This window comes from Solanum verrucosum, unplaced genomic scaffold (genome assembly GCF_900185275.1).
Source record: "Solanum verrucosum unplaced genomic scaffold, falcon-dt-bn FXZP01000177.1, whole genome shotgun sequence".
Taxonomy (NCBI): domain Eukaryota; kingdom Viridiplantae; phylum Streptophyta; class Magnoliopsida; order Solanales; family Solanaceae; genus Solanum; species Solanum verrucosum.
In genome coordinates, this window is record NW_026020401.1 from 1,506,037 (window position 1) to 1,533,733 (window position 27,697).

Below are 27,697 nucleotides of genomic sequence, written 5' to 3' on the forward strand. Positions count from 1 at the left end.
AATTAAATAAAAAATACTAAATTCAATTAAACTATTAGCTAGGCTTCTTCCTCCGCTGCATGCACAAGGGTCTACTAATACAGCGTTATTCTGTATTTTGTTTATAAGAAGTCTTTTTTACGATTTCAATTTGTGACCTCCTGATAACGTGAACATCCAGAGTGCAATACAGATGTAGTGGGGAGTAGAGTCCACAGTCCACACTATATATTTATGTCATCACCACTCATCAGCATTCAGCCAATTATGATAAATAATGAGTGGTTCATGGCTTCCACTCTATCTGTCTATTCCAGCTTCTTCCACTTGGCCCTTTCCTTCAATAGTTGTTAATAGCATATATAGCAAGTCCCTAGCCAATTAATCAATATTGTTTATTCTGTATATTATATAAATATGTCATTTAACTTAATTTTAAATTATATTTATGTTTTCTAACTTTAGGTGTGCATAAATACACATTTAAACTTATATAAAATTGAACATATAGATAAGTGGCAATTTGTGTCTTATGTGTATTATATCATGTAAGACTCATGCGTCTATTTGTTCAACCTTACACAAGTTTAAAGTTTACTTGTGTATAGCAAAAAGTGAAGAAAATAAATGTGAAATAAAGTCAAGTTAAATAACACATTTATGTATCTATTTGTATGCATCTCTGACTAATATATTCCATCGAACACATGCTACTTTACAAGTTTTGATTAATCAAATGAAATCACCTGATGTTTTTTTTTATAACCCTCATCTTCGAGGTTCGTCTCATCTCATTGATACTAGACCAACCTTAAATTTTATTTTAATGCCACTACTAGTTAAACAAGACATGGAAACTTGGTCTCTTTCCATTATTAACTTTTATTTTGTTGATATTTTATAGTTACTAGGGTTTTGCATCTATGTTACAATCATCAAAGAGCAAAATAGACTGCTAAATCTGTCCAGTTGTGAATTGGATTCCTTTGCTTTTAGCCATAAGAGTGTTTGGTGTCTGAATAATTCTTCATTTGTACCAACAATGATTGTAGTGGAGTGGCAAATACTCCTTCATTCTTAATCAAGAGATCTAAGATTCAAGTCTCCTGGGTACGGTATCGCCTTTGTTAGGTAGGTAGCGTTTTATCCCCAATGTGGAACTTCCCATCGCGAATCCAAATTTAGTCGAGCTTCAATATGATGTATTGGACACCGGGTGGGAAATTAAAAAAAATATGCATTTGTACTTTTTAACCTGAAGGAAAAGGGAGGATAACTTCCATGGACAGCTTGAAGCCAACAAAAAGCAAATGACATTTACTGAATCACTATCATCTTACTTTAGATGTGATATCTTTGGTGTCAGGAAATAATTCATAATAAGCAAAGAAAAAAAACCTATCAAAATATTTTATTTCTTGTCAATGAATTGTACAAACTTTCATCACAATGAACTCTAACAAATGCTAAAAGAATAAATGCACACCATAACAAACCACCACAAATATGAATGGCTAATGTGAAAGCTAAAAGATTATTGTTTACACAATAACCATGCTACAATCCACATTGCTATCATAAACCTACAAAATAATTGAATAAAGCAACACCAAGAAAAAGGAGTGTGGTTGGAAGAATATATAACATCAACAAAACAAGAATGTGGACATGTGAAGCAGAGCTTGTGTAGATGGGAAAAATCAGGGTCTGTACTCAGTTTCTAGTGTAGGTTGTGTTCGTGTTACAGTAGCAGCCGGTGCTTTTGTGCTCCCGACTTTAGTCATTTGTAATGACTCTCCAACCTCCGTAGCCCTCTCCATTTGTTGCATTTTCTTCTTGTGTTTGTACTTGCTCACACACACTATTAGAAGACCTAAAAGAAACATCAATAATAGTCCTCCTACTATCGAACCAACAATTATCCAGACTTTTGACTTGTTCTTCTTTCCCTTATGATGATTTATGGGTGTTTCTGTTGGAGGGGATGGACCAGGAGCAATTGACTCGATCACAATAGAGAAATGTCCTTGTTGAAAGGTTGTGCAAGTGTTATCTGACAAAACATTGCTGAAATTCAGAGACCCTTGTAAGTCAATTGAAACGCACTTTGGAGATGATCCAACAGGCAACGGCTTGACATCTGAAAATCGTATTGAGATGGGCTGACCGGAAGCTTTGATATCCAACTCAGGCAAGTTAGTTGCTGCCAAGTTTGATGCATCATAAGCAAGAAGACCCAATACAGGAGCTAAGTACATGTAGCCAGATAAGTTGTAATATGTTGCAGATAAATTGCCCAAATTTTGGTAGACAAGAACAAGCCTCTCAACAAAAGGCTGTTCAACTACATCAATAGGTATTTTGAACTCTTTATACATTTCAAATCCTCGACTCCTTAAGCTGCCACTCCTAAGCCTCAATCCAGACACCTTAATCCCTGTCAAATTCGAGGGGACATTTCCATCATAGATAACACCTGTTCTAATTCTCGAGCTATCAAATGCACGATAAGCATAATCCTGGAGGAGTGCATCTAGTGCCCGCGCAGCCCCTATAGGAAAGTCAGTTACCTGAGAACTGCCTAATCGCGGCAACCAAAACAGCCACATTAGAAGGTGAAGCATCGTGAGACTTCCAAGAAGCCTCATCATGCTTCACAACTTCGTTAATTCACACTGCAGATCCACAAGTCACAACAATGTCAATCCGCAAACACACCTTCTTATTCTCGACAACAATATTGACTATGCTTGCTTGCAAGCACCAAAACTAACCAACTAAATCCTACAAGCCCAAAAATTGTCACAACTTATATACTGATAGAGTTCTCAGATCCAAAATGAACCCAGTAAAACAAAACGAAAACTCAAGCCCTTAAATATCTCAAACAGACTTGAGGTTCACACTTTATGTACTTTAAATTCATTGAAGAATCTGATACTGCAAAACAAATATAACGGTAACAGTATGAAAAAGCAAGTAGACTTGATACTTTAACCCGTTGAAAAGTCGATAATTCCAAACACCTTTTGTGGTAATTCTTGTTCAAAAGTAGACTGGAGTCAAATAATGAACTTGATTCCACTGAAACCAACCCAGATCCATCAATTTACTAACCAATTCCTAAACCCTTAAAAACAATTTTTAATGATTTTTCACAGGGAAAAATACGAACTTCTTATTCAGTTTGAATGATAAAATGAAAGTTTACCAGGATAGAAATTGACGTCAAACACTTCAGTTGATATCAGAGAAGATAGCTCAGACAGCAGAAGTTGGCATTGTAACAAAAATGGGTCTAGAAAAAATATGAGGAATTACTTCAAATCCAAGTTGGCATTGTTTCAAAAAGTTGGTATTTAGAAAAAAACAAGAAAAGGATGAATGAGTTAGGTATGAAAGAGCATAAAAAAGAAAGGAAAATGGAGATTTTGTTGAAGATGAAGAAGTGGTGTGAGAAGAGGAGAGAGAGGAGAAGTAGTAAAGTGAATGACAAAAAGGAGAAGAAACAGTGGGATGAAATGTGGAAAAGGGTTAGTAGTCCCCATGTAGTCTAATTAATTAATTTTCCATATTTGTCTAATCTTTAAAAGTAAATTAATTTAGATATTTATAAATTGTATAAATTGTAATCTTTCTTATATTAATTGACTGTCAATAAATGAAACGTGATAAAGTAAAAGTAAAATTAAATTATGGTATACTCCATGATTGAGCTGTGAATTCTACAAAAAAATGGTACTCCATATCTGTTTTTGCAAAGAATAAACTCGGTACTAAATTTCCTAATGATTGAGAAGAGTCTTTTTGGTTGTAATATTTTATTTCCAATAAAAAATGTTGTACTTTATTCATATAAAATTAATGTGTGCGCTAGCTGTATAACTAAATATTTTATTGTTACTAATTCTATGTAGACATTTGGTTTAATTATATAATATTTGCGGTGACAAAAGGAGAACAGAATTTCATGTGACAAATTTAGAGATTTTGAAAGAATAAATCAAAGAAAAAAATAGGTTTGAACTTCAATCATATGAAACTCCAGACGTGGCATGTCTGAAATTAAAATAGGTGAACTTACAAATGTTTATGCATTGCGGATACAGACTTAAATGATGGTCGCAAAATCTTCGAGGCAACCAAGACTATGCTTTTCCCAAAAGATGCCAGCTTGATTTTACATGCAAACACCACTGGTAGAAATAAGCATTTTTCTGTATAGGTTTTGTTTAGGGGATGAAACCTAACTGGCCATGGGGATAAAAAAGATATATCTAACTACAACACTATTTCATACATTGTACACTTGAAAGTTCTGTTGATTAATGGACGGATACAAACATTTTCTCCTCGCAAACATATGAACAATAGCCTGCTCCTTGTGTGGAACTGTGTATAGACAATGGCCTCAGAGACTGCGTTGAGCCAATTGGTACTTTCGGGAGCAAACAGATCAGGATTCTGAAATAAGTGTGTCAATATGCTTTTCCGTGGATGGGCGTTCAGCTATAGCTGTTCTTAGTGAAATTGGCAGCTTTTGAAGAAACTCCCTCTCATCGACAACAATTTCTTCAGAATAACTGGAAAAAGAGACTAGTTGATCCGTCACCAAATGATTTTAGATCGGCAGGTTTTACTAAAGACCTGCACAGAGGGCATGTCCTTTCCCTCTCAAACCTGGCACCACAAATTAGAGCCATCAAGCAACCAACAAAAAAAGCAATTTTCCTAATTCTCATTACAACTATTCCATGGTTGTTTTCTAGGCATTAAATAGGACAAAGAGGAAACAAGTAATTCTTCAGAATCAGGAGAAAACATAATAGCACAATATTAATTTGCAAAACGGTACGTCAACAGAAAATGGGTCAACCAAAAACAACGGCAAGGAAGATGCCATCCTATTTCATTACAAAATAGATAGCATTGTGTCAATCTTATTTTGACAAGGACGCATAGCAAATAGCCTCTAGTAAAGACCTCCCCACTTCACTTCTGATAGTAAGGCTGAGGGTTCGAGCCACTGAAGGAGCTAATTGGGAAAGGGTAATTGTTGGCTCCTGGGTTGGAGGATGAAGCTTATCATATCAAAGAAGAAACACATCATATATCTACTTTTGCTTGAGTGTTTCTATCCAGTAAAAATTGATAAAACTAAATCATCCTTTTGCTTGGGTCGGAGGGAAGATCCTAGCATTAGGCATAATAAAGTCCATTACCAATTCAAGGTTGAATAAGTTCAAAGAAACTGAAGAAAGGGATATCAAATATTGCTTGTCTATGGTTCACATGCTATTTGCAATCTTATGTTATACATGTTGTGCTCATTACTTTTAAAACTTAGGTGACTAATGAGAGAAGGGAGATAACTTCATTTTAACAAAAGGTTTACTACTTCATTTTAACAAAAGGTTTACTCCAGCACACATGGCTCATGCTTAAAGTGAGTCAAAGCACAACTGGCTGAAGAGAAGTGCAGATAACTTACCATTCAGACACACAGTCTTCACAGAATATATGTTTACAACGTAGTAAGATTGGTGTATGCATTTTCTCCTGGCAAATAGCACAGAGATCCCCAGCAGCATTGACCTGAAATTAATCATATCGTCCTAGAGCTTCAGTAAGCACTTAAAGAAAACAATTCAGTTAATAAGTCCAATATTTACTGAAAACATTTTACAAGGATGATTATTCATTTCTCATCTTCAAAAGACTGTTACAACTCTGGTAGTTTTTTTGTTTTTTTTTTATGACAAGGGAAACCCGCAGCTGCTACCCTTTGGATGCACACATAATAAAAACCCCGCTCCTATGCAATAGCTCGCAAACAACACAAGAGAGGTAACTCGCACTAGGCAAGCCCAATGCGACGAGCTCGATCCAGAAGGCAAACCCCTTGCTTTCTCTGGCAAGGGGTTTCGAACTTGAGACCTCCAAGATGGAAGTCCCAAGCCCAAACCACTGGGCCACCCGAAGGATACAACTCTGGTAGCTTTTCCCTAACTCAATTCAAGAGCACTTGAATTTTCCCAACACCCCGTCATGTACTAAACTGTATACTCTTTCTTTAAAAAATAGCTTCCAGGATACAAAAGTAACTCCAAATTTCACATTTGATGTATTTTCTTTTTCTTTTGTTCTTAATTTTTCTTTTTCTTTTGTTCTTAATTTTTCTTTTTGATAAGCTAACACTTGAAGTCCTCCGTGGAGCTTCCCAAACCTGTCAAAATCACTGTTCGCACAGAACTCTAACCAATTTGCAAGGCACCAAAAGGTTAGGATGAATAAGGACTTGCTCCTCCCAACCAAGGCCGAGAATAGGTAAGGATGTACACAGGTGAACATGCTTTCTTCTTTTTGTGTGAGAGAGTAGACAACTGACCAATCAAAAGATAGGTAAGAAGATACACCTGCTGCTGAAACTTGTTATAGGCAGCGAAATCCATAACATGAATGATAAAAGTTAATCCCAATTAAAAGGCAAATCTTGTTTAACACAATTAGCTCACATGAATTTAGCATGTATTACAATTAACAACAGCAATAACAGGTGCTGCAACGCAAAGCCACAGAGAGAGCAAGAATTGGCACGAAAGGCCACAGTATATCCATATAAGAGAAAGAATTCCATGATGTGATAATGTTTTACTAAACAGGAGAAGAGCTTTATGGATTTGACCAAATGATCCAACCAGAATATGAACCAGAATGACATTTCTGTGAAAACCAGAACTTCCAATCAAAATTATTTATAATGTGTACTCTAGAAAAAGCAGCTCACTGGCTACAACAGTTTCAAGGGGGAAAATTGAAAATTTGCATCAATAAATAATTTATTTTTTAGAAATTCGCATCAATATTTTTTATTAAGTAGATTCATTGCTAGCATCAAGAGGATGCTAAGCGTATAAAGAGATGCTGTCTTAAGTTCAATAAATAATTCAAATAACTAAATGTCACACACAGATGTGTACAGCCCAATTCTATTTCTATATGTAATATTAATAAGGTGTGTCCTCTTCATACAAATATGAAACTAAGATGTAAAGATCATTATTTTAACAATATCAAGTTTCCCAACCTTGACAGGGATGGTAAAAGAAATTACTATCCGAGGTAGGAGAAGATTGGTTAGGCTATAGCTGGTCATGGGAAGTGTAGAGAAACTCAAATCCAATTCTCAACACTACATTACCAGCAAATAAAATGTAAAGATTATAGTCTTTTATATCTTATATAATCATAAAATTTTGATAGTTATTTAAGTGACAGAAAAAATATTTATTCATAATATGCCAATACTTTTTAAAAATTATTATTATTATTATTATTATTATCTAAGATGAGCTTAATGGAGCGGCATGGTCATTGAGGATTCAAATAGCGACCACAACTTGCTTGGGATTGAAGCATAAACGTAGTTGCTAATGAATGTTGGTGTCAGAGTCGACTTATGTGCAGAGATGTCAGGTAAATCTATTCGCCATAGCTAGATTTGATGGGCCCATACTAAGTGACTGAATGTCGTAGCTCAGATTTGACCATGAGATCTACAAGTTATTATTTCTATACCTTAACCATTCAGCCATGCTCTTATGGACACAATAATTGCCTATTGATAATCTTTCTTTTATTTTTTGTTTTTTTTGAGAAGGTAAAATTCCTATTGATAATCTTTCTTTTCATGATAAACATTGAGCACACTCCTAATCTCACAACGGCCACCATAAAATAAAATATTGAAGTGTGTGACTATCTCATATATATATATATATATATATATGGGCGACTGCACCAGCAAAAATAAAATAGAATGGGTGTGTGCACCAGCAATAAAGTATGGCTTCTGCAATCATTGGCATTTATGAGCAGTAGTGAGTATATACTTCATCACTTTTCCTTCAAATGGAAAATATCAACATACTCCCCAAGGAAATTCTCAAAAAAAAAACATGGATAAAGCAAATGGCTGCCAATAAAATGACGAGGAGCAAGGGATGAACTGCATTTATTTCATTCTGGAGTAGAAGGGAATCTCTCCAACACCCAATATGCTAATTAAAAACAACCACACTAGAGTAAGATTTTCTTCCCCATATACTAAAAATGAAACTTTTCCAGTAAACAGCACAGCAATCTGGAACTTTTCAAACTGTGATTCCTCTAAGGCAGAAAAATAAACCAAATCACCAGATGATAGGTTTCTAAGTTTGAAATTATTGTGTTTGAGAACAAAAAATTCTGACTTTGGATAATCGAGTTCTATGTTGCATTATGAGCTTCTCTTATATAATTCTTCTTTGCCATGAGCAGTAGAAGGGGAAAATTGTCTTATCAAAAAAGAAGATGAAACCCATCTTAAACAACTTAGGAAACATACTTATTACTATTTTTGTTTATTAAAAGAACAAACCCATATTACCTGTTCAGAAGTCGCATATACTCCATAATGAATCTCCTTACGTGACAACGCCTTTAAAGCTGTGAAGAAGGATTGGACCTGCAGAATATGAAGGTAGGATCAAATGAAAAATAGGTTAGAACAATGACAATGTTGACCCTTAAAATTTAGAAAGACTAGGATGCTGCATTCTCTAAAACAGAACGATTAAGATACTGAAGGACAACAAATATATGGAAGAAAAAACAGATGTATTGGAAAAACATACCTTCTCGACAACAGAAGTGAGCTTGAAAGTTAGATACAGCCCAGTCATTAATGATGAAAAGAGGCTTCCATACTCCTTGTTCAAAAAGAAACGATACCAAACTGGAGCTGGGAGCAAAGCACGATACAGCAGTAAAAGATACTCAACCAAAGTTAACAATTGACCCTGTATGGAAAATAACTTATCAGAAAGCTTCTTTTTCACCTATTTATACACACAAATAGCAGTTAGCACAGAGCAAGAAAGAGATAATGCCTATTGAGTAAATGACAGGGTGAATAAATCTATCTAAACGGCTGTCACCTGCCTACGGTAGTTCCGGCCTCTGCTATTCTTGTAATACATCAGAAGAAAACATTTGAAGACCATTGCCGCCTGACGGACCAAAGTATCTATCAAGGAAAGCAAAGCAATAGAAGTCAACTCCATGATATCTTTTCAAATTATTCACACATGAGAATCCAGATGCTGAGCAAGAGATTTCTAATCAGGACAACTTCATTAGAACACACCGTTCACCATGATCATGAAGATGGCATGCCAAAAAGGAGGTATGGCCTTTGGTGGAAGCATCAACAACGGAGACAAAAGATCATCATTTCGGTACCACCAGTAAAACCCAAATAAATAACTGTTGAACAGAATACATATGCCGATCAGAATAGAGATTTTCCTCTCACCCTGCAAGGAAGAAGAAGATCAATAATTTCATTGCTTATTAGTATGAGAAAAGTATCAAGCAGAAAAGGCAGGAAGAGTAATCAGCATATCAGCTCCTTCTATTCTTTTTTGGTTCTTCCCTAGTTGAGGATTGGTGTTGTGAGGGCATTTTACATCACCTTAAGTGCAGTCTGCTTCTTTACAATATCATTTGACTTGAACATGACAGCAGCAATCAAAATTGTAACAAAAAAACCTGTGGGTTCATGCACAAAACAAAGAGCAATCTTGAGAAATACTAACTTACGGAAATTATGGTAAAGCACAGTAACCCTCAAACATGCAAACCAAGAAAATTTATAGCCATCATAACTTTTAATAAGAAAAAAAAACGGTACGTAGATACCATCACTATCCCCCACCCCCCTCCCCAATAAACAGGGAGGGAAGGAAACAAGGACACAAGGTGAGAGGACAAGGATGGACAGAGGGGAGAGAGAAGTGAATTGCAGTCATTTTCACTTGAACGTAAAAGAAAAAACAAAGTAGTCAACCACTACTAAAACAAATTATAAATACAATACAACTCATGTTAGCATAAATTGGTCGAAAATACTAGAAAGTCGCATTAACTAACCAAGATAAGTAGCAGTCTAATGGATAAAGTATTCATACGGCCATACATGTATCATTTCTTAGTGAAGTACATAAGTTCAATCCGCAAACCATATGACTCCGATTTTGTCAAATGTGAAATGCATAGAAAAACACCTGATCCTCTTCCGCATTAACTGCAGAGACAATATTGTGGCAACACAATAGCAATGAAAAGGCTCTGGCTACTTGAGAGTCAAAAGAATAAAGGAAAACCCAAGCAAGCATCATTAAGTACATGAAACAGTCAAAAGTACAAGCAAGAACTATGATGAACAGTTTCAAGTGAAAATCTCTTAGTTACCACGGAGAATACCTTGCAAATGTTGCCGAATGAAAACAATCAACAAAAGCAAAGAGAATGGAATAATTTGCTCAATCCACCTGGCCGCTTGCTGTATATCATATCTTTGGTAAGAAGACTCCCTATTATTAACACCAGCACCATCCGTAGTCCCCGTCTCCGTGTTTCCATTCACCTGATGAGTAACTCCATCTCCCGCCCTTCTATCACTAGATTGACTCTCCAATGCTCCAACTGAAGCTGCAGACCCCGACCTCGAAATCGTCCTCCCAAAAACTTCATTTTCCCCATCCCCTTCCCTCAGTGTTCCACCAACAGCTGGTGATGGCACTACATTCCCAACTCTATCATGTTCCTGCTCACCAGCACCAATAATCCTAATCGAAACTTCCCCAGAGCCACCCGGAGAGGCTGGAGATGTCCCAGCATCATCCACACGAGGCTGAAATTGACTATTTATCAAACTATCCGATTCTGTATGACTTGATCTTGTCCTTAAAATTCCAGAATATTCCAACAACGTCGATAACGGAGAACGAAATAAATTGGCAGCCGACAATTGTACTCCATGCCTTCTAGAATTACTACCAATATTATTACTCGTTGATGAAATACCTCTTTGAGCGTCCGAATTTGCACCGGACGCTTCCATCCGCATCGCCCTAACCCTAGACCCAACCCTAAAAAATCAAAATAAAAAGATCAAAACGCTAAAAAAAAACCCCCAAAACGAAAAGAACCAATATAATCATAAAAAAAAAATTCACCTTCGATATGGAAACGCCGTGGAAGAACTTAGACGATCAAACGGAGAACGATTCCTTCAAGAAATGCGAATCAAAAAACCTAAACGAACACTCAATCCATACAATTTGAGGGAAGAAAATGAAGAACAATCAGTCAACGCGGCGAATCAACAGTACTTCAGAAAGAAAAAAAACGAAAGATGAAGAAATCAATGAAATTGAAAATGCAATGTAGGGATGATAATGAACGCGATGGGTGGGGGGTGGGTAGGGGGTGGGGGTGGGGTGGGGGGCTATGTGGCCTTTTTGGGCTCTCTTCGTTTCTGGCTGTCTGAAAAAGGGTTGTGTGCCATAAGAAGAAGAGAGCTAAAATATTTTTTTCAACCGTCAAAACACATTCATCATATGTTTCGAATTCGAGTCTAGAAAATTGCTTTTAGTAGAGAGTATTTTATCCTTTAATATATACTTTTTTTGTACAAATTCAAATTTAATCTTTAATATGTGACATGTCATCACAAATTCGAATTTAGTGGGACTTTAATGCAGATATGAAATATTAAAAGAAAAAACAAATTTAAAAAAGAAGCTTCATAAAAGGTTTTTTTTTATTTTAACTTTATGACTATGGTGTTCCAATCAATTTCCGCACACTTTGACTTGGTATGGAGTTAAAAAAAATAAAAATAAAAACTTTTAAATTTTATGACCTTAAATTAAAGTTATATCAAATATATCAAAATGTCATTTAATTTTGTGGCCTTAAATATGATACGTGGAAAGTTAAAACTAAAATGTTGCTAAAAAGGAAAAATGGTCATTCTCTTTTTAAACGGAAGAAGTACTAGATAACTTTATTCACTAAAATTAAGACAAATGAGAACAATCACGTGGTGTTTTTGGCTCTGTAGAATATAATAATAAATTATTTCTCTAATTCAATAAATAATTTTGATGGTAGAATTAACTTAAAGTTAGATATATGTCGTGTATATGTTTGGTATATTTTAACTAGACTAAAAACTCCAATTAGTAAGTTATTTTATTTTTTTATTAAAAAAAAGTGAAAGTCATGTCTGGATAAATATAAGTTATAATTCCATCTTTACAAGTTGGTGTAAAGTGTAAAATATTTAAAAGAAAATATTCATGTGGTTGGTGGAAAATTAATGGGGTTATTAGTTTTTTTTTTTTTAAGGACTTACGTGAATTGTCAATAATAGTTGGTGGAAAATGAATTATAAGTTAGGCATTTCCATTTGAGTAATGTTAGGTTATTTAATTCCTTATAGAGTTAAAAAGATTTTCAATATCTTTGATAGATTGTCTAATCCTAATTAAAGCCTAAAACTAAAATTGATCTTAGATGTTTGATACGAGAACAACCAGTTGCATTTCAAATGTAGTGATAGAGTGTACGTAGATCTTATTACTATCTTGGGGAGACAAAGATGTTGTTTCGAAAGACCTCGACTCAAGTAACATACATCAAAACAGCTAATAAAACAAGGGAAAAAGGACAAATATATCCCTGAAATATCGTAAATGGTATGAGCAGGGGTGGTTCAACGGAATTTGGGGACTAAAGCGAAATTTCAATTGAGGCCTAACAAATTTCATACATATTTATTTTTCTAACTATTTAGATGCAAATTATTACTTAATTTTTTTTATAGATGATTTTTTCGAGTACTTCTTTTTATTTAAAATTATTAGTGTTAGATAAGATTTTATCAATTTAACGTTGAAAAAAATTATTCTAATGAAGCAATCAGTATATGAATTGTTAACACAATTCTATAAGTAATAAGTAGACAAACTTTAAGGGCTTGTTTAGAAGGACACCCTGATAATTGAATTTTGTGTAATTGGTGTAATTACATTGTCTTGTCCTGTTTGGAAGGACATGTAATTACTTGATCAGCAGGTAATTGGTGTAATTGGCAGGAGGTAATTACACTCTACAATTCACAGAGGCTGTGAATTGCTGGTAATTACACCATGTAATTACCACTTGATTACTTTTTAATTTCTTTTTTTATTATTTTTAATTTTAATTTTTTTGTTTTAATTTTTTTTACTTCTATTATTTTAAGTTCTTTTTTTTTTTTTTTTATTTTATATTATTATATTCATTTTCTTCTTGTTCTCAACCTTACTTTACATGATTCTATGTAATTTTCTCGTATTATCTATTTCTTTATGCCATGCTTATTTTCTCTTTAGCATAATTTTATTAGTATTCTAAATTTTAAATTAAAATAGAATTTATTGTTAAGTAAGGTTATAGACTTACGTTTTCTTTATTAAGAAAAAATAAAAATAAATCATATTTATTGCTATGTTGAAATTTATTATAAGAGTATTATGTTAAATTTTTTGCTTTGAATTTATAACTTATGTTATATTTTTCAGTTTCATTTGTTTTAGTAATATTGAATTTACATTGCACGTCATTTTTTAATTAGACTTGATAGATTATATTTTTGTCAAACATTTAATAATACATGACATTTTATTTATATATTATTCTTTTTATCAAACATGCATTTTACGATATTCATAGAAACTTCATACTTTTAGTTGTTACGATCAATTCAATTGAAATATATTAATTTGAAAAAATATAAATCAATTATTTTTTCATAATAGTAGATACAGAAAATATGTTTATTAATTAATATATTTTCAAACAAGAATATATATCTTAAATATTTAATTTAATGTCATTTATAAAGTTTCTTATTTGTCTAGTATAAATTTTAAATAATTAATTTTTATTTTTAAAATTTATTATAATTTTATAATTGCAATTGTGCATCTAAACTAAACATGTGTAATTACACTGTGGCATCCAAACAGGACATGTGTAATTACACTATTACAGTGTAATTACACTGTGACAACCAAACAAGTCAGTGTAATTACTAGGTTGGTAATTACTACCCTAGTAATTACACCAATTCCAATTACCAAGTGGCTTTCCAAACTGACTAAGTAAAAATGAGTTTTAAAAAATAAATAATGTGAATGTTAGAAAAGAAATATATACTTTTTATTATAAATATTTAATTTTTTTAATAAAAAAATAACACATAATTTGTTCTTGGTAAAAATTTGAGGCCTTCCAAAATTGGGGGCCTAAGGCATATGCCTTAATTTTTATAAGGCAGAGCCGCCCCTGGGTATGAGTATACCCTTCGTTATACTTTCGGTACACCAATGACCTTACCGTTCAAATTTTAGAGCGTATATACCTTTTATACTAACGGTGATACATGTGTCCTAATCCTATCTACCGACCCAAAATTTATTAATTTTTCTACCAAAAATTAAAATTCCCACCGTTAGTATAAAGGGTATATACGCTTTAAACTTTGGACAGTAAGGTCATTGATGTACCGAAGTATAACGAACGGTATACACATACCATTTACGATAGTTCGGGGTGTATTTATCCATTTTCCCATAAAACAATACAGAAATAAAGAGGACATAATCAATACTCCCTCTGTCCCTATTTACTTGTTCATTTTTTAATTGGCATACCTATTAAGAAAATAATAATTGACATTGTGAATTTAACATTTTACCTCTACTAATTTGTAGGATTCCAAAATTAATTTACTCATTGAAGAGGTTCTACCTTTTTTCAAAAACATTAACTTTCTAAATATAATAGATATAAAAAAATATTTTCATTTCTTGATTTGTCAAAACTGACAAGTTAAAAGTCAAAATTGGACAAATAAAAAGGAAAGATGGAGAGGCCGGACAATAACCATAACCAGCTAATGTGATAACTGAAGCACAATAAATAACGAGGAATAACAAAGGTTGTATCATAGGTCAACTACGAGACAAATTTTACTACTATTGGTAAAAAAAATAAAAATAAGAATCAGGAAATAGAAACAATGCACCAATATATCTTCCTAGAAAATAAAACAACGCTCACCTACCTACTAACCTTTTATCCTAATCTACGACCTTCATAACTTCCTATCTTAAATCATATACTCAAAAAATTAAAGTTGTGTCATGTCTTGCCATTGCTTCTTAGAGGACCAAGACGTTAATTCCCAAATGGTCACCCACGTTGCGAGAGACAACATTTGCTAAATGAATATAGAAAGGACATTAATTATTATTCTTTCAAATCTACCCATACCCCCAATAAATGGTCTGTACAATTTTCTAAGAAGTCTTACCTAACGGATTCTTTCAATGTATCATTTTTGGGTCCAATGAAATTCATAGGTATAGGAAGACGCCTTATCAAAAGAAGATTTTTTCTTTCGATCATATTTCAATTGTTAATATGATGTATAAGAACCATTACTATCAAGAGTATCACACCCCTAATACTGAAATATCAATTGTTTATTGAACCCTACGAATTGCGTGAAAAAGAAAGCTACCGTTAGTATTAAATGATTTTCTTAATAGATGTGTCAAGAATCGACCAATACAAAGGACAAGAGAGAAATAATACTAGACAAAAATATTAAGGATGAAAGAAAAAAACATGATTGGCACTTGGAGGAGCAACATAGTTAGATCATTATTTTCTTGTTAAATCTTTCCCCTTTGAAGAAGTACTTGTTGGTAATTCTTCATTTGTATTTACTTGTTGTGAACCAAGAGCTGTTAAATTTGTGAATGATGAGTTTCTAGATGGTGATGAATGATGAATTGATTTAGGTGATAATGGAGGTGAAGCAGAGAGCATTCTTGAAACAGCAGGTATTGGTGAAACTTCTGTTACTTCTTCAAATCCTTCATCCAAATACACAACATCTTGCATTGTTAGTTGATGGTACTCAACAATCTCCCTTAAGATGAGATTCTCACGAGCGTATACTGAATTCTCGTGTGCTAGACGAGCCTTCTCTGCTAACAGTGTCTCGAGTTGTAGCCGTATCTGAAATATTGCACCAAACAGGAAACATGATTAATCGGGATGCATGTATAGTAGATAATGAACCCCCTTGACGGAAGTCCTACCTTATGTTGTTTGTCAGGAATAATACTCTGGTTTTGTTGACATAATGTACCTAAACAAGTCCATAAAATATAGTAGAAAGTAACTTAATCTCTACTACTATGTTCTTGTTTTTGACATAATGGTCAGAAATACATCTAAACTATCACTTTTTGCGAGTTTCATACCTCAACTATCAATTGTTCTCTATACCTACATAAACTCATTCTTTGTATTAAAACACACCTCGATGTTGAGTTGGCCAAATATTTGTTCCCTATAAACAACATGCACGGGTAGGCCAACTCTGCATCTAGGTGAATTTTAATACAAAGAGAGTGATAGTTGAGGTATGAACCTCGCGAAAAAGGTGATAGTTTAGGTAGGTAAAGAGAACAATGGATAGTTAATGAAACTCATGAAAGGGTATGAACTCTGCATCGAGGTGAGTTTTAATACAAAGGGAGTGATAGTTGAGGTATGAAACTCGCGAAAAAGTGATAGTTGTTGAGGTATGAAACTCACGAAAGGGTGATAGTTTAGGTGTGTCTGACTCTATGTTTTAACAGGCTGAATTTCAAGATTGCTAGTGCAGTTATCATACTAGAGAACTTGTACGATAAAATGGAGGTTTACGAAGATGAAATCAGAACAAACTTAGTAGTAGTAAGTGAAAAAAGAACTACCATGTCATCATCTGCAGGATTGTCTCCCTTCTCACGAGCCTCTCGAAGCATTTTATTTTCTTCTTCCAGCTGAGAGCTACGTTGCTTCGCGAAAGCAAGATCAGCTTTAACTGTTTTTAACTCTCGTAGTAGCAGTTTTGCTTTTGCTGCAGTTGCCATTGCCACCTGAAACCGAAAAAAAAGGCCAAAAATGCATTTGATCACCAGCAAGGAGATATTACCAACAACATTTCAATCTTTCATTGTACTTATAATATTTTCATATCCTTAATGCCAGTGATGAAGCTAGAAATTTTGCTAAGGATGTTCAAAACTGTAGTATGTATCTCTCTCTAATAAGTTGTTTTTAACTTATATGCACAATATAATTTTTCAACGAAGGGTGTTCAAGTGACCATCATTGGATCAATGTAGCTATGCCACTGATTAATGTTATATAAACCAGAAGGACGACATCATATATATATCATCACGCAAGTTGCCACCTTACGTCGCGAGAAGCTTTTAATTGATCTTCATGAATAGTTTGTGTTTGTGGCCGAGTTGTTTGCATCTGCCATGGGTTACGTCCGTTGGAGACATGATCTTGCGATGTCTCAACAATTGTGCGTCCTTCCTGAAATTCAAGAAAAAATAATTATGTTGAAGCACAGCATGTACCTGATGAGAGAAATCAGAGAAACTATATACTATTTTGGTGAAAATCAACTTCAATACTCATAGTCTGTAATCTATATTGCTTGGACCAGGGGAGGCTCAACGTAATTTGAGGCCTAAAACGAAATTTTAATTGAGGCCTAAAATCTATATAAATATCAAATATAGTATTTTATTTTTTAAAACTTTTTAAGTGCAAATTATTACTTGATATCTTTTCTTAAAATATATTTTTTCGAATGTCGTTTTTAATTATTAATTTTAAGTAATATTTTATCAATTCAACATTGAAAAATATTCTTTTGCTTAGGCAATCATTATATAAATTGTTAACATAATACTATAAGTAATAAGTTGACAAGCTTTACATAAAGATAAGAATTAGAACCATAAAATCTGATACAAGAAATTGATAACTTGGTATAAGTTATAACCCTACTTTAATATGTTTATGTAATACTTGATTATTTAAGAAGAAACAGACAAAAGAAAAATTGTAAGTCACTTTGTTGAATTTTTTCGACTATTTATTTATATTTTTGACCGTATATTACTCTAACTTATCAAAAAAATTTAAAAAGAAAGTGCAAAAGAATTTTAAAAAGATAAATAATACGAGTGTTAGCGAAGAGAATGTAAACATACAAAATAATGTTTTCTTAATTTCTTCTATTTGATTGGCGTTAAAAATAATAAAATAATATATATTTGTTTAAAATTATACATTTTAAGTAAAAATAATTATTTTTTAATTAAAAAAATTAACACATAATTTTTTCTTGATGAAAATTTGAGTGCATGTGCCTTAAATTTATCAAGCAAGAGCCGGCACTGGCTCGGACTCTTCATGTTATTGTGTGCATGTCTGATCCTCCAAAAATACATATATTAGTGGGGCAAAATTTTTTGAGAATCCGAGCAATACAACCTTATAATGTTGATTTTGAAGAGGATGATTAGATAGGAAGCTCATGAACCAAAACACTAAGTTTCACATATGCCTTTCCTTGCATATTATGATGAAAGGAGTTTCAAAGGAGTCAGAGCCAGAAATTCCAATAAAGGTATTCGTTTTTTTAGAAAAAAAGAAGCAAGAATGTCACACCTAACACAATTTTTGAGCCACTTTTGTCACTCTTCTCTTATGTCAAGGGAATTCAACAATTTGTATATATACATAAAAAAAAAAAAAAGTTCGAATTTTGCACAATTTAATTCTGGAGATTCAATTGAACCCCTTGAGACTATGTAGCTCTGCCCCTCGAAAGGGAAGAGAAAGGAAGGGCTAAATGATCACCTGGCTTTCTTCAAGAATGTCTTTGCCTTTCCTTGCTAAAACTCCCCAAAATCCATTTGCCTCATTTTCACTATATCCATTCGAAAGAGCATCCTGATTTTGATCCATCAACATACAATTAATCAATTGTTATCAAACATGATTTCAAAATCAGGCAATTTTGCTTCAATTGTAAACAATTCAATGATTTTTCATAAATTATATTGGAGGGACCTGAGAAGCACGACGATGATGAGCGGCTGAGGCTCTAATTGCCTGAGCAGCGAGAGACGACGAGGAGGAAGAAGAAGAGGAAGAGGAGGAAAAAGGATCTCCGGGGGGACGGAAAGTGTTAGTTTCATGATGAAACGTGGAGGATCTAGAGATCCCCTGTTTCGGTTCCCCCGGTGAACGGAAAATGCTTTCTTCCTGGAAAGTGGAGGATCTGCTGATCCCCTGCTTCCTTCTGTAAGCCATTTCTTCAAATTTGTCAAAAAACTTGAACAAGTATTTGAAAACAAGTCAAAATGGGATTTGGATCACATATTGAAGAAAAAGAATGTGCCTATAACGTCTCTAACTAACTTTCCACCTTTTAAGTTGACACTACTATTAAACATTTGTAATTTTTTTAAATAAATGAATTGAATTATTACATAGGGGTATGGAGAGAGAATCGAACTCTCACCAACAAGGTTTTAACTTGTATAACCAACCACTAAAATCCTCCCTACCCTTACCCCTACCCCCTGCAAATAAAAAAAAGAATAATTGATTTTGTAGTTTATCAATAAATTTTTATTTTAGTATAATACATAAACATGACTCTTAACTTGATTTTAGCTGATAACTATGATCTTAACTTTGGGTGTGCACAAGTAGGCACTTAAACTTGTATAAAATTGAACAAATAAACATATTCGTCTACATGACACCCTACATGGCAATTTTGTGTCCTACGTAGCATCCTACTTGTATGATGTCACGCAGGACGCGTGTGTCTACTTGCTCAATTTTATACAAGTTTAAGTGTCTATTTGTGCACTCTCAAAGTTGGAGGAAACTGTTGTTTGCTGAAGCCAAGTTAAGGGTCATGTTTATGTATTATGTCTTTTATTTTTATAGCACCCAATGGTAGAGGTGGGTGTTCGATTCTTTGTTTCGGTTTAGTTCTTTCGATTTTTGGTTTTGAAAAAATGTGCATTGAATATTGAACCAAACTAATTTGGTTCGGTTCAATTTGGTTCGGTGTTTTTTAAAACAGTTTTCAGTGGGAATGAAAAATAAAATTAGGATAAAATCAAAATATAAAACACTTAAAAATTTAAAATCATGTTAAGCAATGATGTGTCTCACCATGAAATACTTATTATGCTTAAAATATCATATTTGTGTATGTCAAGAACATTGTGCCTCTAACTATTACTCGAGGAATACAAGGACCAAGACTCCTTCAGATGACATACATCAACAAAAATGCACTTGGGTTTCTCACCGATGTTTTGAAACTCTTACATGAACACCGAACCAAAGAACTAAACTTTTGAAAAAAAGAACACCACACCGAACCAACAAATCAAAGAATCGAAACCAAAGAACCAAATTAGTTCGTTCGGTCTGGTTTGTTGGTTCTTTGATATTTATGCTCACCCCTATCTAGTGGTATGCCCTAAATCTTAATTGTCTATGAAGTGGTTGAGAGTCATGAGGTCTCAGGTTCAAATCCTAAAAGGAAGAAAAATATTAGATGATTTTTTCCATCTAAGCTAACCTTAGTAGTTAGTGGACAAAATTATTTGATACTTATCAAGGTGTGCAAAAGATTGTCCGGACACCACAATCATCAAAAAATAAATTAGAAGTTATATGTGCCTTGAAAATAAAATACAATATATTTTTATAGGATTATTTTCTTCCGTTCATATAATAAGAAGTTATCAGTGTTGAACCATTTCACAAAATTGGGATGTAAACCAATAGTTGTTATCTTTGAGTAAAATTTAAAATATGTGAGATACAAATATTGCTGGTCCTTTCAGTTTTGGTCAAGATCTAATACAGATATCGAACACAAATAGAAAATCAAAACAAAAGACGTCCTTCAAATTCAGTAATACTAAGCCATCATTTGGTATCACCTCATGAAAATAATTTACACTATTTTGACAAACAATATTAGAGGGAAAATATCAAAATGGCCCCTTTTCTTTGGAGATGCACTTAAACTAATCCCTTCTAGGAACAAAAGCGATAATTATGACCCTAAACGGTTTAGCTATATAACCACGTATCCCAAGATACATGTATCTGAACATATCAAAATCTAGTAAGATTCATAATATTAAAAATCAGAAGTATCTAAATAATTAGCTTCTAAACTAATAAAATTTTTATAAGTTCCCCTCCATTTAAATAACAATGGTGTTCAAATCAACTCGAGAGAATTTGAAAATTTATACAGAGGAAGGAATATTGGCAACAGCATTCTGATCAAAAGTGCCACAAACAATTCCATTTACTTATTTTTATTCACATGAACATAAGGCCTCATCTTTTGTCTTTACCAAATGCTCAGTCCAACTTTGACATTAGCCAGTTTCAAAGTAGCATAAGCTTGGTATAATACAATAGAAGAAGCCAAGAACAAATAGATGTAGTAGATATACTATTCCTACGTATAATCGCGATACATCTCTCTCCGTGATTACAAACAATGATCAGCTTTTCGACAAGAATAAAAAGCTTCCCATACGATATCTCGTGTTTTAACTCTCTGTAGCAACAGTATTGATCTAATGACTTAAAAGAGTATGTTGAGGTAGAGGATGATCCATCCAGCCATAGAGATTACAGCAAATATATGAACCCAAAACAAGACTGAAGCTGCCTCCTTCCCACACCCTCTCAAGTTGGCAACCGCACCTGTCCAGCGTAAAATTTTGATCAATACATGCATTTCAAGTACACACAGGATAGAGTAAAAGATGAGAATGTGTCTATAGCAGAGTCATTTTCCATTGAAAGTCGTATGTCTGACATGTTATGGAAGGTATTTTACCAGCAAGTATGGATGTGGGCATCGTATACTGAAGAAGAAGAACGAATCTGAACATTTTATCATCAGCAGGAAGGAACCCAAGCTTATCAGCTAACATGACAATACCGAGTCCAGTTGGAGGAACCAAACACAGCCGTGCAAAGACAATTGCAACAGTTGTCTTAAAACCAATTTTTGAACTTCCAGGTCCTGGTCCTGCAGAGATTCAAATATCAAGGCAGTAAATAGGAGCGCCTACGAATTCAACATCCTCGGTGAACAACAAGATTTACCACAAAAAAAACGAGGAAAAATAAAGTTCAAAGGAGAAAAAGGAAACAAAGAAGTGTTGCTTACCGTCTACGAGATTGCCTCCTAAGGCCAATAATATGCAGGGAATCATGGCATCCCTGATAACAAGAAATATGAGAACATTTAATCAACATTTACATAAAACAGCATTTCCACCAGTAGACTGAGAGAATAGTATTATTGCTTATGTCAATTCAGCCAAGTCCTAGTATTCTATTAGAACAGAAATAAATAAAAGCAGATTCCGCGAATCCAATTCCTTAGCAATATATGCAGATGTACGCTATCACAAAAGGAATATGTATCATGTACTGACATCAGAAATCCAAAGGCAGACTCTTAAGCAGGGGTGGAGCCAGCTTGTAGTCAGGGTTCAGATGAACCCCCTTCAGCGGAAAATTATACTATTTATAAATGATTAAAATCATTTTTTATGTATATATATAGTAGATGCCAAACCCTCTTCGGCTAGTTCGTGTGTTTACTTCTTCAGATTTTGAACCCCTTAGTAAAAATCTTGGCTCCACCACTGCTCTTTAAGGCAGCATGCTGCAGGACCAATAGATGACATGTCTCGTCCATTTCAGTGACTGGAAAGGATAATATTTTACATATGCTGCATGGCATTTATGCTGATCTTTAACTAATTCCACAATGGAGTAAAACTTACCCAAGAATTAAACAGCTGTCAGTGAAGAAGTAAAGTGGAGCATCAGAAGTAAAGACGAGGCGCTTCAGGACCGGCACACATCCTATGATAATCGCTAAGATCTGTTGAAAGAACACGCAATTTAGCAACTGTCATAAAAGTTGTTCTAATTGACAATCTGCAAAAAGAATTGCTCTAACAGACAACTATACAAGTGAACTATGCATGTCAGCTCCCCCTGGCCCCCAAAATATCCCACAACTCAAGTCTTTTAATCTGAAGAACAGTTTTTTTAATAGGTTGAAAAACAGTTGAAATATTTATGAAGAGTATTTTGCTCTTGATATCTCAAAATTACTTGAATAAATGTCACAGCAACAGTATTCGCGTACGCGATTAACGCATCAGCAGGTTGGCAACTCAAAGGAAATTCTAAAAATAGCAACTCGGGAAAGCCATATGTAATGCATTTGATTGACAAAGGAGTAAGAACTCATAGTTCAGGATAAGGTCATAACATCTCTTATTCCTTAATATCCCGAGAGAAAGCATTGCCTAAAATGAAATATAAAGCCCTTTCAAGCATAAGTGACATAACATTAGTTGACAAAATAGTCTGAATGAAAGTTTGCATAGTAGAAAAACCACAGGATAAAGCATTTTGCAGGAGAGAGATGATTCATTATATAATTTATCTCAGTGTAACATTTATAAGATAGAGCACGCAGCTAAGTCAATGAAACTGCGTATATGGATCCATCCCAAGATTATTGAACTTACAGAAGCTATAATAGGAGGTTGAATAAGTTGCTTGAGCTTCAGTGTCTCATAGAGAAATTTAAAGAACTCTTTAACCTGTAAGCAAAGTGATGAGCAGTCAAACACCAGTATTATAGAATACTATTAAAGGGATTACTATTTCTACCTCATGACACCTCAAACTATGAGTAAAGACACAAATAATCAAAGCATAGAACGTCTCTCACCTTTTCTTTATTTGAACTACTAGAGTCAGCTGGTGCAACATTTGTTGCAAGTAATGGAACTTGCTCAGCAGAACTACCTGATGGATGGCTCAGCAATTTTTCTTTGTTAGGAACCTTGATAGGAAGGTTTGCATCTTCAACGTCGAAGGAACCCTCAGGAGGAGGTGAGAGCATCTGGAATACATAGGTGTAGAGGATAATTGCACCAACCTACACACATTTATCAAATAGTACTTTTATTAGCTAAAGCAACTTTTGAAGTTCAAAGAGGTTAGCAGATACTTCTCTACATTTTCAAGTTTCATGTGAAATTCTGTATTAGGTGCCGGATTTCCATGCAGAGGATGGGGGGTTTTAAACAGAAAAACCCGAGTGGAAAGGAATTACCATTGGCTAGTCAATCAGTAAGGCGAAATCAGAATTTAAGTTGGGGCAATGCAAAATCAAACAGTAGTGGGAAAACATACAAAGTGATAAAAAACTATATTAATCTAAATGAAAGACATTGAGTTCGAAAACATCAACTCTGAACTCTTACATACCCACTGTCCAAAGGAGATGTACGCATTTCCATCTCGCGCACATATCTCAGAGTCACCAAAAGGATTTGATGTGTCCCGACATAACGCAGCTATCAGAACAAGTGGAACATTTCCTATGTTCCCTGCATAACACAGAAATGGAAAAAACATAAGCTAACAAATCTGGCAGTGAACTCCAGAAGCCAAGACATTAAATAGAATAGATAGTTAAGAGTTAAAATGCGCTTTCATGGAAAATGCGAAGTGAAAAATGAGCTATCGGTCATGCTAAACACAATAACTAGGTTTGGCATGTTTTAATCATGCCGCGCGTAGCAGCCACAGTTGTTGTAATAAGGAAACATTGAAGAACTAACTGAATAATTCAACTTATATTCCACCTATCAAGTTAAGTCAACTGATACGCTATTTAGAGAAGTTTAACTGTTTAAGATACTGTACTTCGCATTATATAGAAAATCAAAGAGACTTCAGAAAAAAAGTGATTCATAACTACGAAGCTAGCTTTAAATGGAACACTTACCAATGCCAATCTGTATAATGGTAAACTTAAAATAAGGGTATGGTGGACGGACTATCGTAGCAACAATTAAACCGATAATAGAACCAAATATGGTGGCCAAAACAATGTTAACAGGGATGAACCACCTGATACAATGAAGAACATCAGTTGAAAATAATAAAGAATGGGCACTGCAGTACAAAATAAGCACGAATCAAATGTAATCCTTACCACTCAAGCAATTTCTCATACGTAATGGCTTGTCCAAGTTGAGAGAATATCAAGCATGGCAGCAAAAGTGAAAACACCAACTGCATGAAACCATGTAATAGTATCTATTAGAGATACATAAAAGCTAAATCTTACTACTTTTGCCATTAGGGACTGCACTAGGAATCAAAACACATCGCATCTCACGTAAAATTGACTTGATGATTATGTCACAATCCATATTAAAAAAAATGAAATTGATAACTTCATAACATCTATCAGAAAGATATTTGAGGACTCCATCGAGCTAATTCCTATTACAGGATTGAACAATGAACAGTCAGTGGAGATTATTCTTAAACAAGACTTATCATAAAAAAAAATACTGACCCCATTTAAAAGCTTCCGTCCATTCGCTGGAAGAATATTGACATACTTGGAGGCCATCAGAAATCCCAAAAAGCATAGTGTAAACACTTTCGCAATCGGTAAAACAGCAATCTTAATTGACACGATGAAAGACTGTCCTCCTCGTTGTGGTTCTGTCAGAACATTAAAAAGAATCCTCCGCACCCTATCCATCTTTTCTACCTATTAACCACTACTTTCCTCAAAGCAAAACTCAATCAATCCAAAGTCACGAAATTTTTCCCTTTCCAGTCTTGAAGGTCCTGATATTCTTGTTCAGAAAGATCACAGAAACAAAACAACCCCAAAAGTATTGCACTTTTATCTAGCTTACAGTTCAAAAATTCAAGAAAGTTCAAATCTTTGACAAGTAGCACTCAACTTCTCCAACAGTTTAGCTCCCTTCTGCACGATTACGAAAGGAAGCTCCAATTATTATCAAATCCAAAATGCTATATTCAAGTTAGTTGACACAACAATAAAAGACAACTCACAACAATTTTCTACAAGAATTGTGAATATAAGGTATTGCAGGTTTAAAAGGGGTTTCCAGATTCACAAAGAACAACAACAACAACAACAACAACAACAAAAAATCCGGCGTAATCCCACAAATGGGGTCTAAAACAACATAGAAAGACCGTTTCCGAAAGACCCTCCACCCGAACAAACTTCAAATTCACAAAGAAAACAACCAAGCTCAAAACTTCAAAATCATTTCACAAACCCCATAACTGCCAAAATAAAAAAACACAAAAACAGCTACCTTCCAAGAACCAAAAATTCCCTTTTTTCACCCCAAACTCCAAGAGCCAGAAATTTGAAGAAAATAAAATTGATGGTATCCAGCAAAACAACAAAAATATGGTAAGTCAGTAACCAGATAATCAAGAAACCTCCCAAAATGTCTAAAATGCAAATACACAACTTATACGTTTAGAATATGTAAACATGAATTCAGTCATCATAACAACATGAACCCAAAAAAGAAAAAACAGAAAAAGACTAAGAACTAACCAATAACTGTCTCTCAGAGGGCTAAAATCTGAGTAAAGTTTCTTTCTTTGTTGCTTTTTTTCCACTTTAATATGAACAAAACCCAGGTTTAGAAGAATCTGAAAATTTTAATAATGAAAGTTTTCAGAAAAATAATTGCTATTTTATATCTATTTATATTATACTACCCCATACCCCCCTTACCCCCCCACCCACACCCAAGATTGGATCTTTCCCGAAAACTACTCTGTTTTGCTGTCCCAATACAAGTAGAAATTTCACATCATTTTGGAAACTTCCCCTCATCTTTTTTAGCTATTCTTTGGACACGAATAAGTATTTTGTAATATTTTGCTGGATTAGATTTTGAAATTTATATTTCGTCATAAATTTACGTAAAGAATGTATTAGAGATTTAATTTTAATTTTTTTAAAAAAAAATTAGTTGAAATTGATAGCTAAATATAACTTCAGTTTCCAAATAAAATATTTTTTTCATTTTGGAAACAAAACTTAGTAGTATTATTCTTTTTTTTAAAATTACAATATTTATGGCGAAGCGGTCCTTAGTTATGTGAATTTACAATATTAACCCTATGTATTTGCACCTTTTTTTGTACTCTAGAGTACTTACAAACTAGACATTTTGGCTTTTATCTACAAGATTTACCTTTCCATGTGGCACTAAAATACAATTATTTAAAAAAAAAATTGAGCCAAATTTTCAAAACGGTAAAAAAAAGTAGGGATATAATTTATTCAAAAAAAAAATTGGAATGTAAGGGGAGGTTGGGGTTGGAGAATTCACAAAATAATAGGAAAGGGGCAAGGGTTTGTGTGGCTTTACCTCTTTGATTTTATTCTTAATTCTTTTGTCATTTTGAAATTTTGATTCAATTTTTTTTGTCATTTTGGATCCAGGCTCTATACAATAGAGTATAGACGATGGGCAATAGACTCGGTAGAATGGAGCATATATAGTGGTACCAAATTTATCTGAATCAAGTACTTAAAATAAGTGTTATAAAGAAAAAGTTCATATATATAGTTGGATTTTATATCTTCACTTGTTATTGATTTTTATGTTTTTTGTTTTAAAATATAACATTTTATTATTTTGCTATTTGAAAGTATTTTTATTCATGAAGAAGCGAATCTTACTAACAATGTTTATTGATTATTTTCTTTTAAGGAGGTAAATTGCATAGTTAATAGTGATATTTTTAAAGAAATTATGATTTTTTTTTATTACCTGGAAGTTAAAGATGTTAGAATTGATTTACATCTTAAAGCAATTTTTATATTTTTGTATTATTTATATTTGTAAAATTAAATTAGATATTTTGTTTACTATGAGTTTATTAATCATTTTTTTAGATTTCATATAATTTTAATATATATATTTGATAATTTTATGTTATTATATTATTTTAA

The 27,697-nt window shown here is 33.6% G+C and overlaps 4 protein-coding genes across 4 annotated transcripts; all 4 read right to left on the minus strand.

The window, feature by feature from the left end:
- Positions 1–1,359: 1,359 nt before the first annotated feature.
- LOC125840041 (uncharacterized) lies at positions 1,360–2,772 on the minus strand. The gene has a single exon (XM_049519026.1). The coding sequence runs from the start codon at positions 2,628–2,630 to the stop codon at positions 1,680–1,682; it is 951 nt and encodes a 316-aa protein (XP_049374983.1). The 5' UTR covers positions 2,631–2,772; the 3' UTR covers positions 1,360–1,679.
- A 1,242-nt stretch (positions 2,773–4,014) lies between these two features.
- Positions 4,015–11,256, minus strand: LOC125840031 (uncharacterized). Its single transcript, XM_049519014.1, has 9 exons — positions 11,040–11,256; positions 10,285–10,952; positions 9,494–9,570; positions 9,167–9,335; positions 8,958–9,046; positions 8,655–8,819; positions 8,408–8,485; positions 5,471–5,574; positions 4,015–4,659 (listed from the first exon to the last, which is right to left on the minus strand). The coding sequence occupies exons 2-9, from the start codon at positions 10,928–10,930 to the stop codon at positions 4,554–4,556; spliced, it is 1,434 nt and encodes a 477-aa protein (XP_049374971.1). The 5' UTR covers positions 10,931–10,952; positions 11,040–11,256; the 3' UTR covers positions 4,015–4,553.
- A 4,268-nt stretch (positions 11,257–15,524) lies between these two features.
- LOC125840040 (uncharacterized) lies at positions 15,525–19,132 on the minus strand. Its single transcript, XM_049519025.1, has 5 exons — positions 18,856–19,132; positions 18,643–18,735; positions 17,179–17,304; positions 16,689–16,853; positions 15,525–15,942 (listed from the first exon to the last, which is right to left on the minus strand). Exons 1-5 carry the CDS (start codon positions 19,096–19,098, stop codon positions 15,583–15,585), a joined length of 987 nt encoding a protein of 328 aa, XP_049374982.1. The 5' UTR covers positions 19,099–19,132; the 3' UTR covers positions 15,525–15,582.
- A 2,070-nt stretch (positions 19,133–21,202) lies between these two features.
- Positions 21,203–25,698, minus strand: LOC125840037 (protein PIN-LIKES 6). The gene is made up of 10 exons (XM_049519022.1): positions 25,250–25,698; positions 24,881–24,960; positions 24,671–24,795; positions 24,148–24,269; positions 23,606–23,815; positions 23,400–23,474; positions 22,641–22,741; positions 22,016–22,068; positions 21,680–21,874; positions 21,203–21,543 (listed from the first exon to the last, which is right to left on the minus strand). The coding sequence occupies exons 1-10, from the start codon at positions 25,439–25,441 to the stop codon at positions 21,422–21,424; spliced, it is 1,275 nt and encodes a 424-aa protein (XP_049374979.1). The 5' UTR covers positions 25,442–25,698; the 3' UTR covers positions 21,203–21,421.
- Between the last annotated feature and the right edge of the window lie 1,999 nt (positions 25,699–27,697).

Excerpts from the sequence above, each read along its gene's own strand:
- LOC125840041 (XM_049519026.1), bottom strand. The coding sequence starts at position 2,630 with ATGATGAGGCTTCTTGGAAGTCTCACGATGCTTCACCTTCTAATGTGG.
- LOC125840031 (XM_049519014.1), bottom strand. The coding sequence starts at position 10,930 with ATGCGGATGGAAGCGTCCGGTGCAAATTCGGACGCTCAAAGAGGTATT. Across the intron at positions 9,047-9,166 it reads CTTCATGATCATGGTGAACG|ATACTTTGGTCCGTCAGGCG; the intron begins GTGTGTTCTAAT and ends TTTCCTTGATAG. Across the intron at positions 8,486-8,654 it reads TCACTTCTGTTGTCGAGAAG|GTCCAATCCTTCTTCACAGC; the intron begins GTATGTTTTTCC and ends CATATTCTGCAG.
- LOC125840040 (XM_049519025.1), bottom strand. The coding sequence starts at position 19,098 with ATGGCTTACAGAAGGAAGCAGGGGATCAGCAGATCCTCCACTTTCCAG. Across the intron at positions 17,305-18,642 it reads ACATTCTTGAAGAAAGCCAG|GAAGGACGCACAATTGTTGA; the intron begins GTGATCATTTAG and ends CTTGAATTTCAG. Across the intron at positions 15,943-16,688 it reads ATCCTGCAGATGATGACATG|ATACGGCTACAACTCGAGAC; the intron begins GTAGTTCTTTTT and ends GCAATATTTCAG.
- LOC125840037 (XM_049519022.1), bottom strand. The coding sequence starts at position 25,441 with ATGGATAGGGTGCGGAGGATTCTTTTTAATGTTCTGACAGAACCACAA. Across the intron at positions 22,742-23,399 it reads AACCTCCTATTATAGCTTCT|ATCTTAGCGATTATCATAGG; the intron begins GTAAGTTCAATA and ends TTCTTTCAACAG. Across the intron at positions 21,875-22,015 it reads AGGAGGCAATCTCGTAGACG|GACCAGGACCTGGAAGTTCA; the intron begins GTAAGCAACACT and ends GAATCTCTGCAG.